General features: G+C 36.7%; 1 protein-coding gene across 6 annotated transcripts in view; it reads right to left on the minus strand.

The window, feature by feature from the left end:
• COL19A1 (collagen type XIX alpha 1 chain) overlaps window positions 1-22,052 on the minus strand; it is a 189,861-nt gene that overhangs the window by 53,062 nt on the left and 114,747 nt on the right. For all 6 annotated transcript variants that reach the window (XM_040697807.2, XM_040697808.2, XM_004940448.5 and 3 more), the window contains 2 exons: window positions 10,240-10,293; window positions 1,711-1,764 (listed from right to left, as the gene is read on the minus strand). In XM_040697807.2, the coding sequence (XP_040553741.1) occupies window positions 1,711-1,764; window positions 10,240-10,293 (108 nt within the window). The remainder of the gene's footprint in view (window positions 1-1,710; window positions 1,765-10,239; window positions 10,294-22,052) is intronic.

The following is a 22,052-nucleotide window of genomic DNA, read 5'->3' on the forward strand; positions in this document are numbered from 1 at the left end:
GCAGCTGGAGACTTCAGTTGACCATAGCAAGATCTGAACATGTAGTAATAAAAACCCTGTGTATTTAAAACCTGCTACTTGAATCAGAAAGCCATCATCTCTCTCCTCTGAAACGAAATCTTAGCATTTTCTTGTTGAACGGTTAATTGCTCATGACAGAGTCATTAAAATCTTCAAACTAGACAGCTGAAGGAAGAGGAAAGTTGGTTAGCGGTTCAGAATTTATGAGACAATTAATTTACAGACACAGAGCAGCTGGTCTACATTTTTCCAGAAGACTGTTAATTAGGAAATGTAAGACACCTTAGGAACTCATAGAGTCATGCAATGACAAGAAATGGGATTCTTGGAGACAGATGCTCATGAGTTCCTTAGATCCCCAGGGTTTGTATTCCCTAATACAGAATTAACCTTAAGGGGACCCTCAGGGTAAAGAAGTTTAATAGGCCAGAGGTAGAGAATGAGTTACAGTAAATATGGTATTGATAGAGAAAATAGGCCTGTTATCAGTGAAAGCTGTCTTTGGAAAGAAAAAGAAACTAGTGAAAAAACAGAAATTATAAATACAGAGTAAATAAAACTTAAGACACATACATGTGAAATGGTAGATCGAATCCAGAAACTTAGTCTCCTGGTATAAAAATGTCCAAGACAGCATACAAAATCATACATAATTCTTAATCCAAGCTCTAAATTTACAAACTGATTTGGAATGGATTAAATACCATAAATACCAGAGATATGTCAGTGACAAAGGAAAAAAGAAAGATACATTTGACATGAATTTTTCTCCAGAATCTTTTTTTTTTTCCCCAAAGAAGATTTTTGTACACATCTGGACATGTTATATAAAAAAATAGTCAGATTTCACCTGCTTTTCACAGTTACACATTTTAACATTAAAGGAGTTGAATATCTTCCAAGTTTAATATGCACGACAAAGCAGGAAACACACATTAGCTTCTGTATTAAGCAATTCCTATAATAATTCTCCATAACCCTTTGAATGAAATAAGACTTTTTATTCAGGTAAATTATGTGTTCATTCACCACCAATTAAGAAAGCTTGCATGATCTGTGAATCACAGTGCTTTACAATGGCAGATAGTACAACTGCATAAATGATCTGAAATACCTGTGTAAGAGTTTAAAGGAGAAAATGGCAGCTCATATGCTATTTTAACATCTTTCAATGAAGTGCTTCTAGGTGTAAAATGCCATATAATTAAGACAATATTCTTATTAGTCTACAATATGTACATATGGACAATTCTTACAGATCTCTAGCAGACCTTATTTAATTACTTCCTTTCCTTTCTGTTCTATTCTTAGGATCATGTCAGGTTAGGGAAAGAAAGAAGAAATGTCACGTATGATTTAGAGCAATTATGTTTAGAACTGGGGAGCTGGTGCTTTATACTAACAGCTGGGTGGTCCAGCGTCCTTCATTCTGAGTTACAGTAGTCAAAAATAGAAGAGTATGAGACGTGGGAGATAAGATGTATGGCAGCAGGATAGATATATAGCAAGTGTGCAAACAGATTGCAGACTGAGCCTATGTAGGGGTGCAGAAGAGGAGTAGGGAAGGATCTACCTTTCAGATGAATTTGGAATGTGGTTTGCAAAGATCAAAACTGTGATAACTTCTATCTTAGATGCTTCTTAGCCATTAAGCACACAGACATGGACAGACAACTCAAATTTCCATACCTCATTATAATGCCTGTTCAATGAATCCAGAATTCCTTCTAATCCAGAAGGACCCTGTAAAGAAGAAACATGTATCAGAAGTTCATTTTAATTTAACTAACGTTATGTTTACCTACTTGTACTTGAAGAGCTCTGTTCCAGTAAAGGGATTTAGATTTTTATTTGCTTCCAGAATAAATCATTTTCTGTAAACTCATTGTATATATATTTTTTTTCCAGGCGCTGTGAGAAGCACAATCAGTTTCAAAATCCTTGAGTTTTGAAAACCGGCAACTATTTTGTAGCGATTCCATCTGTCAGATAAGGCAGAGATGACATTCACATCACTTCTAATAGAAACCTTTTCTGGTATGAGCTGAATCTTCTGCAGCATTTTAAAAATTCTTTTCACTAACTCAAAGCATGGATTTTGACGTGGAAGCAGGCTCCAGGTGTGACTAAACAGTCAGATTTTTTTAACTCTGAGTACTGAAAGGGAAATTGAGGAATGACAGAATTCTCTGAGAGATTTTCTAGTTTGATTGGCTATGCAAGTTTAGACATAGACAACTTTCACCTAGAATTTCAAAAAAAGGGGAACATGCTTCTGATCTAATGCAGGCTTAGGTTGGATATACGTACATATATATATATACATATTTTATTATTATTATTATTTTTAGACATATTCTGCCACAAACCAGACTCCCAATTAGATTTTTAGGACTTGTGAATCAGGGCAGAACACAAAAAGTTGAGTAAAGATCTTATGAAGTAAAACTTCGGTAAATTTAAGAATCAGAAAAATCTCTCTCTTCAGGCTGTGATTTACACATCATTCCTTATGAACTACAGCCACTCATGATGCTGTAAAAAACATCTGACTGCGTTAATGAGATAAAAATACCCGTTCAAGTCATCTGGTCTGAATGAACAGCATTTAACTGAGACAAGGCACAAAGGCGAGTCTTGTTCTGTTGTGTTACAATTGCAGACAATTTACAGGAACCTGCAGCTTTTGTGTTAGTAGGAAAAATGTAGCTGGTGTAGATGTTCCCTAAAGATTGCTTTATGAAGCTGAACTCTGTTCAGTTTTGGAGAGGGTTGTTCCTTAAGAAAATAAAGTGTGCTTATCAGTAAGACTCTGTGTCAGACATTAGAGATTAGTCAAAGAATTTAATCACAGATTTATACTTGTATAAGGTCCTTGTTAATTGTTCTGTAAGCTTTGTTATTACACACACATTGCATTTGCTACAGAAGTACTCTGGAACGCATCCTAATAGGAAAGCAGCTTTCTACACATTCAGAATAAAAATCTATTGATGTTTTCTCCCATTTTCAAGCTAAAGGCCCTGTAAAATTCTTACAAGAAGTCAGAAGTCAAATTACATCTCACCCATGACAGCAATTTGTCAAGATGAAAATACTATTGGTAAGACTTCCTGAACAAGAACTGCTGCCAAACTCACAGCAGCACAGGACCAGGATTCCAAAGTATTTCTAGAAAAATTGAGAAAGTGTCCACTTATTTCATGTAGAGACCTGAGGAAAATATTGAAATGCTAAGAATTAATCTGTGTAAATATTGCTGAAAGCTTTACTGCTGAGCAGAAATAATGGTGTGGGTTGTTACTTCTACTATATATACTACACGAAACCTTACAGCTGCTTCACTGCCTTTGTTCACTATCACTGGAAGAGACACAAGCCCATCATTTTTCTATTCATTTTATTTTGGAAGTGAGTTGTCACTTTAAATTTACAATGAAAAACAATATAAATATTGTCATGATGTTTTGACTGAGATGTTCTCTCAATTCTGATTTCTACAATTAACAGCAGAATTTATGCTCTGATATCCATATTAAAGATGACAGTTCAGAACTGGGACTGAACCATGATGACACTCCATACTTATTCAGTGTCTCAACCTCAACACCGTAAGGTTTTAGCAGGGACTCTAATGTGGCAAATGGTCAAAAAATCAGAATTTGTCATCCCTTTTCATTTGCCACTGTGTTGTCTCCTTCACTTTTTTTTTTTTTTTTTCAGTGGAAAAACAGTAAAAACAAGTCTGCTGCAATAATAAAATAGAAGAAGGATCACATGCTCTATCTGGCACCAACTCTGAACTCTCAGATATTAACTGTGCATCATACAAATCATTTTTGACAAAACGGGAACCCTTTTGATGTATCATTGTTTTGAGAAAATGACATAACCTCAAGAAACCCCATCTTGTGGCTGAGGCAGTTGAGAGGAGCTCATGGCATATTTGGGTTGCATACCTGACAACATCACAGGCTTTGTGTTAGCAGAGGTAAACCACCTCTCTCAGTTTTTCCATTTCCAAAAATTGACAGAAAATTAACAATTCCATCAGTCTTACCATAATAAAATGAATAAAAATAATAAAATTTTTCTACAGCAACAGAAAATACTTTTATTCAAGCGTGTCTTCCTAAACTCCATTCCATACTGTTTCACTCTACTAATCTAGCTGCATAATCCATTCTTGAAGTCTCTACAGGCAATAAACAAACCAGCACAACTGGTTTGCAAGTGAATAAGCAACAAAATTAACACAGGCTGAAGAACTACTGTGCAGGCAACTTCTGCCTTTTGAATGAGAATTTTGCATATTTGCCACTTCAGATGTTTTTCAAGCTTGCCCCTATGAAAATACCAATGAAAAGCTCACTTGAGTAGGGTTTCTTTTTTTTTTTTTTTTTTTTTTTTAAATATTGTTTATCATGTTCTGTACTTGAGGTAACTGAAGCACACAGAGAACTGAAAATATGCCCTAATTATTTACAAAAATTACAAACAGGTTTCAGATGTAATTTCCATTGTCAATGTAGGACCAAGCTGTGAAATTACGTTGGTTTGTAATGTATTTTCTTCTCTTAACTTTTGTATTTTGCTTGCATTCTGTGATTGCTGAGAACTGTACCCATTCTCACAGCCTATGTAGCGAAAAGTGTAGCAAGTGAATTCCAATGGTCGCACCTCAAGAGCAGGCCATTTCTGAGAATGCAGCACTGACTCAGTGTAATCGTTTATCCATTTATTTCAGGTCTACACCTAGACTTGAAAATAAAATACCATTTTCTGATTACTATAATGTAAAAAAAAAAAAACACAGAACTGATCACTGTAGGTATATAACACTGAAAAATTATTCCAAAGAGCAAAAAATTATTCAAAAGAGCAAAAATTCTGTTGTTTGTCACAACGGAATACATCAAATAAATTACATTTTTATGTGAATTTTAAAAACTTAAATGCATAGAAACAAACCACATGACCAGTCGTTGCCATTTACTCCCCTACTACCATTTAGGCATTTATAATATTTTTCTAAAATGCAGCAGGATGTCCTGCAATACCAGAAATGCTACTGACAATTTTCACTTAACATTGCTTTGATTTTCTGTTTATTGTAATTAACTGATAACATTCATTCACTTGCAAAATATTGGTAGAATGACAGTATTTCCTGAGGCAGAGGAAATGAGATTTCCAACTCAAACTGCTGACTACTTAAGATAACTGCACTGGTGGCACTGACATACATATTGAATAAGAGGGACCAAAATTGTATGGAATTAAATGAAGGAACTCAAGTAGGCTGTGAACTTCTCCACTGCCCTGTATGGAACACAAACAAAAAATAAACCTTATTTCAGTTTAAGACTTTAAGGAGACCTCATGCTAATCTTTGAAGAAAGAATGATTTCATCGATAAAGACAAAGTTCAGACCCTTGCAAAGGGAGATGATGAACCCTGGTGAACCAGTTCTTGATATAAAGAATTTGATGCTTCAGATCCCCAGTTAAAGAAACTTCTGGGAACACAGGAAAAGTAAAGTATATTCATTCTGGTTGTAAACAATAACTTTGAAAATTTTGATAGAAAACAGAAGAGATATAAGAGGATGAATAATCTTGATTGCAGTGTGTTAACCTATGATTTAGGTGACTCAACATTTATTTGCATGCTCTGCCACATACAGCTTCTTAGACAAGATGACACTTGGCCAAATCATATGCTTCATGGCTTTAAATAATAATGTTGACAGTATTTCTCTTCTGCCAAACAGTTATACTGGGCAGAAATCTTACTCTGACTCATTGCAGAGAATGCTGCTATGCTTGTAGAAGTATATAGAACAATTCTAGCTTACTGTTCTTTGTTTTTGAAACAATTTGATGATCCACTGTAATGGGAACTATTTAGAAATGGAAATTATTCAGTCCTAGCTGCTCCAGCAGAGACAGAGAAAACTGGAACAGAAGAGATCAAGTTAACCTCTAGTGGAGAAACCAGAATTTTTTTTTTGCTGTCCTACTTACTGAAATAAAACAAAAATATAAACTCTATACCTTAGAAAGGTTTCACTAAATCCATAATGTGTCCTATACTATCCTGTTTCAGTGTCAGCATCTCCCACAAACAACCAAAATATGTAAACCAATGCCAGATGCCATGCAGTTTAGAAACACAATAGAATCTCTAGTTCACTAGTAGAAACACAAGTGACATTCACTTAACAGAACTCTAAACAGAAAGCAAGCAGAGATTCTTCAGGCCTTGATCAGAAAAGCACTTTGACTAAGTCTAAGGGAAAGTTAGAGAATTTGGCAAGTGAATCACTAGGCCAACAGCATACAAAAGTTAAGTTCAGACACCTTCCATACATTTAACTACTGAAAGGAAAATAAATGTATTGGTGCTGTAACCAGAAAAATTATGAATTAAACACTTTTTAAAAAAAGGTATGCTATACCCCTTCTGCGATGTTAAGTCCTGCAGATATTTTTGTTAGCAACTACTGCACAAAGCATTCAGTTCAGCTTTGCAGTGAGATCAAAATGCTCTACTTAGAATCTCATAGCATCCTACTAAGAGAGTATTTTTTTGTTGTTTTATAAAATCATGGCTTTGAATTCAACATAAAACCATGCAAAATAACAGTATGTAAAAGAGACAGCATCTGTTTCACAGGATTTTAGAAGAAAATGCATGTAGGAAAATGTATGAAATACATTTGAAGGGTATGGAGATTTTTACTTCACACTCATAATATCCAGAATGTTTATGAGGGAAAAAGGAATAGCGTATTTTACAGAAGCTACAGACAGTTCTCTAGACTTTCTAAAAGGGAGGAGGCAATCGACAAGCACTAGAGGGAGCTGCTGTTCTACTTAAACCATTTGGACTCCTTGTTTTCAGCTTAAATTGTTGCACACTGGAGGGTGACACGTGGGAGCACACATCTCAGCTTCCTAGTAGTGAGATGGTATGTAGAATAGTACTCAAAAACAACATCAGAAACATGGATGCAATCTGTGAATTCTGAACCAGAAGGGAATAACAGTAGATTTTAAAAGTCTACAATACTCATGGACTTTGACTGCTGTGGGCACAGGATTTATCATACAATCATAGAATCACAAGGTAGTAAAGGACCCACAAGATCATGTAGTCCAACCGTCCTCCCATTACCATTGGTGCCACAAGCCACTAAACCATCTCTCATAGCTCCTCATCCAGATGCCTCTTGAACACTGCCAGGGATGGCGACCCCACCACCTCCCTGGGCAGGCCATTCCAGTGCCTGACCACTCTCTGAGAGAAAAAGTCTTTTCTTATATCTAATCTAAATCTCCCCTGGTGCAACATGAAGCCTTGTTTGCACCAAAGGAAAAAAATGACACAGAAAAGGACTCCTGGAAGAAGATGCACAGAGAGTCCCACTTAAACCAAGTCGCTCAATCAGCACTTGCCAATAGATCTACATTATGGACACAGTGATGCAGGTTTTTAACCAAAGATGTGCAGATGATATTAAGGGACTGGAAACTCACTATAAACGTCAATTTTACTATGGGGAAAAAAAATCCCCAGAAATCAGGCTAGCCGAAAAAAAGAAAAAAAAATAATAGGAGAATTGAGAAAGTGTTTGAAGAGTTAGACTGAGAAAACCAAGTAAACCTTAATCGCTGCGATGCCAGAAGTAGCTGAAAATTATTTTGATTTATCAAAATGCACACCCCTTAGTAACATCCAATTTATAGCCCTTTGGACTGCTTAGAATGTGATTTATATCCTTCCTTCCCCCCTCTTTTTTCAGCACTGTGCTTTATATCAAACTGCTCGAGTATCCTAACATCTGCTCTCCAGTGTCCTCAAGGAGGCAGAATTTTCCATCTTACAGTTTTTTTTTTTGTTTTATTTTGTCATTGCCGAGCACTTGGATGTTTTTTCTAATATTAAAGTACCACACAGCATGAACACATGAACAGATAACACCCAGTCTGTAGCTGATCTAAAAATTAATTTCATCTTCCTTTCCTGAAAGAAAACTTTCTTATTTTTCTGAAGCATCAAACACCAAGTTTACTTTTTCTGGAGAAAACTCCAGACTGTAGTGAGCCTAATTTTCACACGTTAAGTCAGTTTGTTAAGCATTTTGTACCCTATGCATGCCAAATTTATGATAGCAACCAGGCTGTGGGAGTGATAGTTCTGAGGCCAAAGCAGAGGCCGTATCCATATTCATGAGGAGGCTGACACTACTGTTGGAAGCAGAGGGGTAATGGTAAGAACCATACAGCAAAATCCATGGCGTTCTGAGCCTTAAAAAAGAGAGGACAAACGATGAATCCTGTTAAAATCTTTTGAGTATGTACAAGCTTCAGCACTATAAATATGGGGATGCTGCCAATGCATATTAATAAGCATTACTCCATATACAGCATTTTTCTCATAGGTTATTTTCTCAGCCGTGGAAAAAGAATTCAAGATGCTGGTGTAGCTGTATCCAAAATAAGGACTGTATCAAGATGGTTATATCAGAAACAAATGTTTTTAACCAATATTTAGACCATGCCTGCTTGAGGAACACTTGCTTGATAAAGCGGTGCTAGGGTACAGTCCCCATACAGTGCTCCTTGAATGGATCCTACTATGCTGATAAAGGGGAGCTTTGCATTGCTGTAGGAAAATCTGAAATAGTCTTAAATAATAAAAGTGCAATTTAGCTTCCACTCATTGTTTCTGGTGAACCTGTCAAAGGCCACACATCTTCCCAAGCCTGACCTGCGAGCACACCTACGATGGCAGAAATCTGTAACAGACACAGTTTTTCACTGGTTCATAAAAAGTTAAGCATTTTGTCTCTTCTGTGTTTTTATTTTCTATTTTCTAAATTTTAAAGGCCTTTTATTTATTTATTTACTTATTTATTTATTTGTATTAAGAAAGATTCTGCATCACTCACTCCTTCCCTCTGTTTGGACACCCCTGAGTCTGCAGTATCATTTTAGCAGTAGTAACTCATGGCGTACAAAACACTCAAACAAACAAGGCTTCAATATGACAACGAGTAGGAGAGGAGGAGCAGGAATTTTTAGCTATTAAGTTGTACACAGGATAAATGAACATAATTATCAATTTCTTCCTGAGCACTTTTTTTTTTCTTTCTTTCTTTTTTCTTTCCCCAACGAAAAAGGGAAATAAAAGTGATTTGTAACATTTAAGGGGTGGGCTATGTTTCTAGATAATTGTAAATGGTATCTATTTCAATTTACTAATTCTATTTAATGCAGCAAGATTCTCTTCTCTAGAAATAAACCTAGAAGATTTCACTCCCTCTAAGCTTGAAGTACATGAATAAAATGTTTTGACATGCAAACTGCTGACCTTTATCTATTTCAGATAAGCAGAAAAAGGAACCATGAAATCCTTGTTTGATACTGTGAATGCGAAGCAGCAGCAGCTCACATATTCCACAAATTAACAGCTGTTTTATATTTGTGCACAATAGCATTTTACAATACAATATATAGGGAATTTTATAAATATGACCAAGTCTTCCTCTACCAGAAGAAGACTGCATTCATCATAGGTTAAGATAGCCCAGATTCATGCTTGATTTCAAATTTAAAATCACGTATCTCTTAAAAAATAAATCCCAAACCTCTTAGATCTGAGTTAAAACCGTTAGTGCTTCATATCATAAATCTGTTCATAGAGTCATGTATTCCCTAATCTTTTTAATTCTTCAGTAAACTCATCTAAACCACAGCTGAGTGCTCATTCCAGTGTTGGGTATAATCCTCCCTGCCATTCAGGCAGTTGGCACATGCTTCACAAAGTCCTTCATCTTTCAAATTACCCCTCTGAGACAGAAATTATCCCATCTTCTACAGAGCATCACGCGTTTTGTAAAGTGAATGAATGCACAGTATTCCCATTTAGTATACATGGCTGGTCTCTCTTTGAAATGCCAGACATCTAATGTTTCGTCCACAGCAGTTAGCATCTTGGTTATTCCCTTCTGTATTGTTCTGTGCATTCTTGCATGTTTGTGGACACAGACCTTTCATCTCTACTGTATAAAAAGGCTGGGCCTAGTAGCCATCTGATACAGCAGAGCACTGATCAACAGTTTTCAACTATAACCAGGCTTAGATAAGCACTTAGAAAAACACTAACAAAGGATGGGGTGAATATTTCCCATCCCCTTGCTCGATACTCACGGGAGGTCCTGGCGGTCCCGGTTTTCCAGGGAGGCCTGGCTTGCCTCTTCTTCCCTGGAAACAGAAAAGAGCAGCAGATGTTTATAAATGTTACTGCTAATGACTGATCAGTAATTACATCTTTGTTTAGAAGAAAGATTTACTGCCTTGTTTAGTAGCAAGAAGTTCAAAAATTACCCAGATCGAATGCTGATACAAGTCACCGCAACACCACCTAAGCCTAGCACTTCCAGGATTGTTTTTAAAAATTACAAGGAAAGGTGTATTTGCATCTCTGTAATATTTACTGCCACATTTTAAAGCTATGTCTCAAATGCGACTGCACATTGATACCGCATCCTGATGATGTGCAAATGAGTTTTATTTCATCTGAATGCTCCCGAGTTTGGGATGCTAAACTGTGTCACAGCAGTAGTCGCCCTGACTTGCGCCGTCATTAAAAGTGTGCAACGTAACCCTATTAACAAACACCCCCATCTTTCTCCAGGATGTGAGAACAAGCAGAAGATGCTCAGGGATTTACCAGGGAAAACAGTTCATCTTCTTCATGCAATTAGTACTATCTGTATACATACCGCAAGTGCAACATCATTTGCATTAAAACTTCAGGCCCATAAAAATCTACTTAAGTTAACGGGAGACTTTCAACTCAGTCTGAAAAACACGCATATGTAACTAATATGATATTTTAGCACTGAACTCAATTGGACAACTGCTGTTTTCAAACACACATTTCTTTTTTAGGAAGATAACATAAAAATGGGAGTAATTTACAGTAATTTACATTCTTATTACCAAACTGAAATCCAATGCGCTTTTTTAGAAACAACAGCTGAGAACACCCAGTATCTAAAGGTGTGATGGAAAAAAAGAGAATTATATCCACACCGACTAATTTTTCCCCTGCATATAGCAAATAGAAATTAACAAAAAGGATTAGGGGGATATCCTAGTGAAAACTTGGCTTAAGAAGCCAAAAAAAAGGAAAATGCTTGCTGACAGCTCACAATTAGCACATTGGGGATATTTCTGTAACTGATGTTTCCTACATCTAACACTACTCTGTATCTTATTAAATGACATCACACAGAGTGCAGAATGAAACCTCAGGAACAGAGGGGGAAACCTCAGCCTAACTCTCTACAGGCGAAAACCCTAATGTGTAGAAACATCTCATGCTCTGCCCCTCATTAATCACGAACTATCCTGTCATCATCTTGTTTACCCTCAGTAATGGTGGAAAATCCCTTTCCTCATAGCCTGCAGCTCACCAGCATAATCCACTGCTCAGATGTCAGAGGTGCTTCTGAGAAGCAGGACATGAGGGTGCGAAGCCCTTAAAAGCGAAGAAAGAGCCCAAGAAGGGCTGTGGGGACATGTTTTGTCCACCGGGCTGTGACATAGGACAAGTGCTCTGCCACCGGTTTTATGAGTCAGTCAGTGCGTTTTAAGGGCAGTGTGAAAAAATAAATAAATTAAAAAATCAGCATATTTGGAGTGCCAAATTCCTGGGTCTTAACTAGCTGAGACATATGCTATGTGCTGAGCTGTTTAATCCTGTCAGCACTCGCACATGCAGAGCCACAACTGGGGCAGCCCAGGGTGAATGTTCAGAATCAAAATACAGCACCAGGTGCCTATATTGGGTTCAAAGCTCAGCACCCACCCCATGATATGTCCTCTGTTGGCTGGTAACATAGCCTGGGCAGCCATGAAATGAACCAGAGCACGTAAGTCAGCTGGGTTAAGAACAGCTCACAGAAAGCCCAGTAATTTTTAACTTAAGTCAGTTCTGGATTCAGCTCACTGAGCAGCCTTGTAGTCAGCCAAGCATGAGAGGCCACAGTACTGGGAAAGCTGTGCATATGCACCCCCCAAAAAAGGGACTGTTAGCTATCAGTGCCACCAACATCACATTGTGCTTCTTTGGGCCTTCACCCCACATGCCAAAATCCCATTTATATTTTACGTCTCACAGTTGAGATGTGTGACTTTTGGACTGATCTCTACTTCAGAAAGACAGATGGAAAATAATATCTCCCAGCTTTCTTGAAAGACAGTAAACTTTCCTGGGAAAGTATGAAAACCAGATTGAGATAATAATGTGAGTAATAAGCAAATAGGAACTGCTTCATACTTTTGAAATAGTTCCTGTGAGTTATTACAATCTATACTGTTGACTTCTTGAAGCACCTTCCTTTTCCTGTTTGCTCTTATTTAAAGCATCCTGAGGAGACGCATACAATCACATCAGTCTAAACAAAGTATCAAGGAAGTGTCTCTGGGAAGAAGGCAGGGCTGTGACTGGCAGACACAACTGTGAATGAGGTGTTAATTACACAGGAAAACACCAAATATGCTCGGAAGGCAATTTTGCCTTTATTTACAAGATGAGCCAAAATGTGATTTATGACATATTGCCAAATCAAGACTCGAAAAGCTTTTTGAAAAAAGAAATCAGTTATAAAAAAATTAGATAAATGGAGACAGTTATTTTTCACTGTCACTTACTGATTACCAGAACACTTACCTGCTGCAACAAAGAATAAATGCTTGCCCTACATTTTGTCCAATCAGTTTATTATCAGTTATTACAGTATGTGCCATGTCTACACAAAACAAGTAAAACAATCACACATTTATACTTTTAGAGGAGCTAAAGTAAATGAAAATACTGAAAATTAAACATGAAATGAAAATACTGACATTCTGCCTCTTTGTGAGGATGAAAATCTGAAAGAATTCAAGTTATAAGCTTCCAGATTTATTTGTTGGTATTTTTTTATTCACATCATGCATTCTTCATTTTCCTTCTACTTTTACAGCCATTGTCAAAATGTATAACCTTTTTTTTTTTCCACTGCTTCATAATCATAAACACACTTTTATTAGCATGAGCATTTCTGATCGAGCTGTTCTGTGGTATGCAAATAACACCATAACACCATGGATCATTCCTTACAACTTAAGAACCATTCTAGCCAATGCAGTGATCATCAGAAATGTAAAAAAAAAAAAAAAAAAAAAAAAAAAAAAGCTTTTTCTAGAGAAACGCAAGTTTTAGAGATGCACATAGATCTTCACCTACTTCTTTGCAGTCCTGCTTCTCCATAACTTTCCAGCATCAGTATGGGAAAAAAAAAAAAAGTATAGTAGAAGTAGAGATAAATAGTTATCTTTTTTGTTTAGAATAATGTGACTTAAAAAGTTAGAAGAATTTCTTTTGATAAGCCAATTATGGTCTTGCCTTGAGCAGACCATGACCCAGTCTGTGATTAAATATTTACATTTTCATTCTAAGTCTTCCTTCTGGCAAGAAAGAACTGCAAATACCTTAGTGCCCTCCTGGGTTCACAGAACGGGCAGAGCTTCAGCTCCAATCTCCCTTTCAGAAGCGGGTGAAAGCCATACTCCTTGCTGCGTTAATGTGTGTGGGGCAGAGAGCTGACATATGCAGATCAACAAACTGTTCCCTTGCTTCTTTGCAAGTAGATGCGTAGAGATTAAAATGCACTAAAAAAAGCATTAACTAGCTGAATAGTGTTATTTTCTGCACAGACATTACCTACAGGTAATAAAATTAAAGTGAAATTCATTACCTTTGTTGAGTTTACCACGCAAACATTCAGATTATAGAACAACTGAAGTATAAATAACCACCCCAGGCACCACATGATTCCTTTAAATTAAAAAAAACGCAGTATCATCTACATCAACTTAGAAAAATAAAAGAGGTAAGCGGTGTCAACAGTTGTTAAAAACTATTTAGAAAAGCATATACGGAAAATAAAAGAAAAAGAGTTCTTGACTATTTCCTTCATGCTACATTTTTTTTTTTGGTTGTTGCTGCTCTTAGCAATCAGCGTGATAAGAAGCTATCTAAATGTTACTGATATTTTTGCCCATCCTCTTGACTCCTGAAATGCCTGCTCTGAACTAGTTTGGACAGCAGGCTACTTTCCTCTTTTCTTAAGAACAAACTTCAGCTATGATACAGACATAAATCATTCAAACAACAACTGCTTGGTCAGGGACAAAAAGAATGAAATATTAAAAGCAGAATAAATGAGAAATTATATGCTCCAGCAAACCCCAGCTGAGTGCCTAGCTGAACAACACAGTCAGCTGAACTCTTTATTCCTCTCTTCCTTCACTCTTTCTGTTAATCAAAATGACTTGACAAGTTTTGCCTCACATTAGATCGAAAGCTCTTCCGAAGCGAGGCTCTGTGCATCCTTGCACACGTCTGTACCCTGACTGCAGCCTCTGGGCATGGCTGCAGCTCCAATACACAATGGAAGAATTCTAAATCTATATTGCAGCTCCCTGCTGTATCATATTACATCCATCTATTCATATATCTCTAAGTATAGAAGAGTAAGACCACTAATCCTAGTGCCTGAAATAAACTGCAGATTATTTTAGGATAAAATTGAGCAGAGTTATGTAGGAATACTGACAAGACTTATGAAATGGAATTAATAATTTAAAGAACCCACACTTGAATATGAAGGCAAAAGTCCTTAATTAAGCCTGTGTGAATTTTAAAGGGAAACAGCTAATTAGCAGTCCCTGAAACACATCATCATGTTTCAAAACAGAAACTAGTTCTAGAAAAAGTAGGAAGTTGGGCTTTAAAGCCCTTACTACTATAGTTATTAGACAAGATTAATGAGGCTTATGTAACTCGTTTACTAGGATAAACTGAGATCCTCTTGCATAAACCCTAAAAACAGACTGAAAGTGGGACAGATATACCCAAAGCAGAAAGCAGGTGCAAAGCACAGACACTGAAGTTAGTGTCCACTGCATAGACACCTCAACAGCTTCTCAGGCACTCAGATGTAGTCACAAAGGCAGGCTCTGAGTAGGTGTTGGATTGTTTCTCCATGCACCCAAAGCTGCCTCCAAGAAGCCCAACAATCTTTAGTGTCTTCAGAATTCAAGACAACTTTCCTTCACTTCATCCCTCTAAGCTGGTAAACCCAACCCTTATAAACTCTCAAATTTTCCCTCTCTGTAGTCATTACCCTATGCTCCCGGCTGCTTGCTGAGTCCACCATAAATCCACTCTGATCCACGAGAAGAACAGTTGGAACTGTGACAGCCCATGGGCTTGCCAAGCTGCCATGGCACAAAGGCTACCAGGGCACAAAGGCTATCAGTAAGAAAGCCAGTTCAAGAAGTGTTGAAAAAGGAAGAGAACTAATCACAAAAATCAGAGCAATCACAGACTGAACCCTGTTTGCATCTCCAACAGTGCCACAACACAATGTTAGCATCTACCAAACGGCTGTGTGACAGGAGGCTTCCCGAAGATGTTAACAAGCTATTTAACAGCTCTCAGTGTGAAAATTAGAAATCTATAAGAAATGTGCAGTCCCAATGCAGTCATTATTTTCTACTGTGCATTTAAGCAAACTGTTGGTAATATTTAAGGATGTCTTTGACATTTAAACATCAAACTGCCCAAAAGATGGACTTAATGATCCTTACGGGTCCCTTCCAGCTTGGGATATTCTATGATTGTAGGAGCTCTTCACAATGCTGTTAATAGCTTTGTCAGTAACTTTGTTAGTGCTACAATTAGATATATTTTTAATCCTTAGAAATCTTATAGTTTGAATATTCTATTGCCTAAATTGGAAATCCACCTTGTAGCCAGTGAAGCATTGGTTACTGAAGTAATATAATATTAGGACCTGAATATACAATTTCTTCACACCTCTTAACCTTGGCCTTGAGGTTATATGACGGTAACTTGAATACAACAAATTAACCTCTATATTAAATATTAAATGTAAATAAACTCACAGGAAATAAGAAAGCTGTGTGCAGAAAACAAGTGAAAGCCTACAACTCACATCCCACTAAGTCTGTCACAGAAACATGGCTTACAAAAGCACAGAGCACACAAGGTCCTAATCCTCTGTTTTGGAAAGGAAGCCACCAGGAAACTCCTTGCTAATGCAGAAGCATTTCTTCACTTGACGTTGGCTTTCTAATTTTAGGCATGATTTCCAATAAAGACTACTTGCTTTTATATCTATAAAATGCTAAAAGAGATTAGCTAGTACTCTTTAAGGTGTTTAATAAGCACCAAAATAATGCTTAAACAAGCACAGCAATGCCAAGAAGTAAAATGCTACAACCTACATTCTGCATTGCTTCTAACAAATCTCTACATGGAATTAGTCACAATTGTTGAAGTGTACCACAGAAATGCATTTTCAATACAAAATCATTTGTAGAGGTATTTTTCAACTACATTTAGATTTTTTTATAATGAACACCTTAATTTTTAATTATAAGAAATAGTTTCCTATTCTCTTAAGTTGCTATATATTTTGCTAAGAAATATTAAAAAAAAACAACTGATAAAAAGTGTTTGGAAAGTAGATCAAAAGTTCTAACTGAAATAATTTCTTTCCATTTTTCTCTGTACCCTACCTTAGTGGTCCTTTGTTTTTAGTTCAGAAACACCCCAGCTGAAAATTGCCTCCCTCTTTTACATTAACCATTTTAGACTTTTAAATAGCTGAGTGAAGGAATGTACATGACTCCAACTTAAAGAAAATCAAACCAAAGCATTACATACTTAAAAACAACTTAGATCAAAGTCAGGAAGGACTGAGAAGATTAAAAGAGATTTCAAAACTCCAGAGCTATAACTGTGAAAAATATTGTTTGTGCTGTGCCAGGAGCCTAACCTACTATGCAGTAATTATCATTGCTCTGTAAAGCTTGTTTTACAATTGGCTGAGTACAACATTTACTCACTGAACTAGAAAACAAATTATGTCAAAGAAAAGTTTAAGTTCTATAAATCAGATAAATGAAATCTGAATTTAAATTCATTGTTATATTTGTATGCCATTTTAAATAATTAAGTTAAGAAAATCTAATAATTCTCCACCCAATTATTTATTTAGGAAGATGTTCCCCTGTGCCATAATAATTTTATTCATATTTGATTAGAGAAACTTGTAATCTCAGGCAGTAAATTGATTATTTAATAGGGAAATATTGCAATTTCAGAAGGTCCCTCCAAACACGCCATTGTAGCGAGATCACTGCTGACACAGGAGATATTATAGCTCTAAGGATTCTTGGTTTTATGATGCATTTCACTTATCGCTGAGCTAATGCTAAACAACCTCCTCCCTAAAGTATTTTGTATTATAAACATATAAATTGGACATAAGGGAAGTTGTAAGGAAGTTGCTTCAAAAACATTTACTTCAAGACACCTGCAATTTCCTAAGGAATAGAGCCAATAATATGGTTGTAAAAAAGATTAGTAAATGTTTGAATTGAATTCCTCACTGGAACCAAGGCAACCACCATGGTGGAGAGCTGGTCTGTTTAAGTACACATGAAGCATTTCCAGAAATCTTGTTAATCCATAGAAATAAATTTTCTCAATTCACTCACAATCTCAACTATGCTGAGAGTAAAGAACAGTTTAGAGCTTCTCCAAGGATGGAGGCTCCACAACTTCTCCAAGGAATATATTCCAGTGTTTGTCAACCGTCACTGTAAAAAAAGTGTTCTCTTTATGTTGAGATGGAATTTCCTGTTTTTGAATTTGCACCCACTGCCTCTTGTCCTGTCTGTAGGTACTGCTGAAAAGAGTCTGCCTCCCTCTTCTTCATTGCCTTATATCAGCCATTTGTACACATTCAAGTATTTATATACATTGATAAGCCTTTCCAGAACCTTCATTTCTCCAGGCTAAAGTCTCACCTTTCTTTGCCTGTCCTTATGTGAGAGATGCACCAGTGCCTTTAACCCTCTGTGTCCCTCTGCTAGACACATTGCAGTAATTGCATCTTTCTTGGTACCACTTTGCCAGTACTGAGTAGAGGGCGATGATCTCAATGATGGGCTAGTAATGGACTTTTTTTGACATGTAGGTGGATTGCTGGTTCACGGCCTGCTTGTCCAGCAGGTCTCCAAGATCCTTTTCAGCACAGTTACTTTCCAGACTTTCTGGAATCAGTGTGAACTGATGCCAGGGGTTTTTACTCTCCAGATGCAAGATTTGTTGAACTTCAGATGATTCCTTTTTATCCAGTTCTCTGTCAACTTGCTAAGGTATGCTCTACCCCATTCTCCAGGTCTTTAATGAAGACACTGTCTTAATACTGAGCCCTGGGGTACACCATTATTGACTCACCTCTGATTGGACTTTGTGGCGCTGATCACAAGCCCCAGGGCCCAGTTATTCCACTGGTTTTCCATAATCATTGCTGCTCCCCTTATTTAACCTCATCTTGTTTATAATGAAGATATGGAAGAGGGCATCACAATTCTTACTTGATAGCAGCAACATGCACTGTTCTCCCATTCATCAAACTAGTCACCAAACTGTAGAAGGCAATAGGATTGTTAAGCACAATTTCCTCTTCTCAAATCCACATGGACTACTCCCAGTCACCTACTTGTCTTTCATGTGTTTGAAAATGGTTTCCAGGGGAATTTCCTTTATCATGTCATGCTTGAACATCTTTGGATCTTTCTTATGCTTTGTGAAGATACAAGTGGTATTTTTGTTCTCAGACTTCAGTAACCTCTCCCAGCTGACACAATCATTTGAAGATAATCAAGAGTCATCTTGCAATGACATCAGCCACTGCTGAGCACATGTGTGTGCAACCTGTCAGCCTCTATTTACATTCACTTTGCTTAAGTGCTATCCTCAGAGTCGGGAAGTCTTTCTTCCTTCAGACACTCCCTCTGCTTTCAGGGGCTGGGATTCCTCAAGGTTGGTTTTACTGCTAAAAACTGATGCTGTGCTGTCTGCTGACCTTGTCCCACAGCTCTTTCACTTGGTGGCACAGTTCCTTGCAAATCTTCTGCAGCATGTCCCAGCTTCAGTGAGAGGCCCCAGGCATCCTTTCCATTCCGAGTCTCGGTGAGCTGCATCCTCCTGAAGCTGCCTGTGTCCAAGGAACTGACAGCAAAGCAACATCTACTCCAGCACTACCTGGGTCATACGCCCTCTGGCCATCATATCTAAGAATGTGTATGCTGGACAAGGAAAGTTTGCTAGCCACTTGCCAGAGGTTCCCAGATTCTAAAAGCTCAGGAAGACAGCAAGAAGATCTCAAAAAAGCAGAGCACAGAAACTGCTTCATGAGTTGCTGTGTCTGTTAGTTATATTTTAGGCCTGGCTCCTACCTATGAGAACGAAAAATGGTGATTTCTGGATTTCACAGTATATTTGTCTGACAAAGTTGCATTTATGGTTTCTGTTAAGAGTATTTTTGGAATTCACTAACGTACTATATATATATATCTAAAATCACTTTGAGAAAAAAAGATTAAATGTATAAAGTTCACAGAAATTTAGTGCCACCAAGATGCCTAACTGAAACTAAACGTTAATTTGTAACACCTCTGTCATTATATTTTGCAAACATACATTTCATTACAATTAACATGGAAGATGGACTATGTGACTTTACAGTCTATATTTACAAATGTAGAAACTTTGAAGAAAGTAAAGCAACATGTCAAAATTATTTGGGAACAAAAGAAAATTCCTTGCATGGGTAGCTGAAGAACCTTTGTTTTCTCAAAAATAAATGGAATGGTGACTTGATTACACAGAAAGTATCTTTAAACGTTTCTTTAATGCAGACATGACAAAAACTATTTTCTGGAAGCTCAAGCTACATGCTCATGGGTAAAGAAAAAAGCATATTTTTGAAATTTCAGGGAAAACTGGAACAACCAAGCAGACTTGTGAAGTCTGCTGCCGATGTCTTTCAAGTGGAAACTATACTTCTGTGAAAGAAGCACCTAGCTAAAGTGAAGGATTACTGAGAGAAATAATGACGTTCTGCTTAATGCAGGAGGCCAGAAGGATAAAGTATTTGTCCTCCATGGATTAAATTCCATGCAATGCTAGGATAGCACTCATACTTTCTATTTTTTTCTTGGTGAGGGACTTTTCTGAATAACATCTGATTGCTTCCTGAAGCTCCTCATGTAATTTGAGCAATGGTGTAATACTATCAAGTTGCTATAGCAGCAATATACTACTCCTAGTTCCTGAAAGCAACAAAAAGGAAACTGAAAAATTATTCCTATCACACTGAAAGGAGGAAGAGGAAATTGTATCTATTGGTCCAGTTCTCCCAGTGACCAGAACTACAAATGAAGTCTCTTCCTCAGCAAGGCCTCCTAACTAACACAAACCACTTTGTTAAAAATTGAAGAAAAAACAAACAACACATATACAAAGTTACTAATGGTAGAGCAAAGAGAACTACTGGCCTTCGCACTGGAACAGCAAAGGTTTGTGATGACTGCCCGTTGATTTAACTCAGGTTAACTCAAAATAATTTATAAGATGAAAATTAGTAAGTAAAAACAACTTAATACAGGCAAGAAACATATACAAGTATCTTTTTGTCACTAATTTTTAGAAAGCATGAAAAATCTAGAAACAGCACAACACAGAGACAGCAATTTTTGAGAAAAAAACACTTTTACAACTGATTAGATTCAGAAGTGCACCTTGAGAAAGAGGGGCAGAAGCATAAATTTGGGGAATACAATGAATGAGAATGATTTTTCAGAATAAGATATTAAAAATGAAATAATTTCAGTTTTCAAAAAAAAAGGTAGGAAATTCATCTTTTTTTTTTTTGTTCTTTCACTTGGTGTCTACTCTATGATCAAACTAGACACTCTCCTGGGAAAGTTCATTAGCTAGGCTTAAACTACACACCTCAGATAGAAATGGAACTTGTGCGACATTTTATTGCAAAGGTTAATGATCTGACAACTTCAAAATCAGTAATGCTTAACAACTTCCCTTTTTATTTTGCAGTTTGGTTTCTACGGCAACATTATTTAGAAAGAAATACAATTACTTGAAATACTAATGACAAAAACTCCACACTTCAAATTGATAATGTTTTGCTTGAATTTGAAAGCGTCTGAAGCTTTATATCAAAGTATGCTTCAACAAAAATAACAAAAACATTTTAAAAATAGTAGTAGATTAGGAGAAATGTTTACCTCATCATAAACAGATTTTGCACCTCTCCTTTAATTTTGCAGCTTCTTTCCATTATATTTGCTGTGAAATTATTATTATTCCATGATTTTATTTTTATTTTACTTTATTGGATGAAAGAGCATGAAATACACTTAAAATACATGCACACTGTACCATATAATTCAGCTCACAGAGGAAAGGAGAAGCAGTCCATATGAGCTGCTTTAAAAAACAGTAGGAAAGGGAAAGGAAATATAAGAAAGTCCTGGCATATCTTGGAAAGAAACTGAAACATGAAGGACATGTTATTGGTTTTGGTAATCAAAGTGAAAAGTAGAGACTGAAGGGACAGGTATAACAAAGGAGATGTGAGAAGAAGGTCCTGGTACGTGGAAAAAGAATGGGAAGTAACAAATTTACTCTCATAAACATAACTAATATATTTAAAAATACTAGACTGCTAATGAGTTCTTCTAGTGAGAAAAATATATTTACATTTTTCTACTAAAGCAAAGAAATAATGTGCAAACAAGTCCAATTTTTATTTTATTTATTAACACAAATTTTATTTACTGCACTATTTCTTCATGGCTGTACCACTTCAAATTTTCAATGGGTTTAGAGTTTTTTCTTAAGCAATGACAAAGAGCTTTCAGGGTCTCAACTCCCTCATTCTAAATGATCTCCCTATGCTTCATTTCTGTAAATATATTATTAGTGTACACCACCTTCTGTAAACTCCTTCATCCTTTGGGATATCTGGAAAGCATCCAGAGAGAACAACATGGACAGAGATATT

The sequence above is a fragment of the Gallus gallus genome, chromosome 3 (genome assembly GCF_016699485.2).
Source record: "Gallus gallus isolate bGalGal1 chromosome 3, bGalGal1.mat.broiler.GRCg7b, whole genome shotgun sequence".
NCBI classification, from domain to species: domain Eukaryota; kingdom Metazoa; phylum Chordata; class Aves; order Galliformes; family Phasianidae; genus Gallus; species Gallus gallus.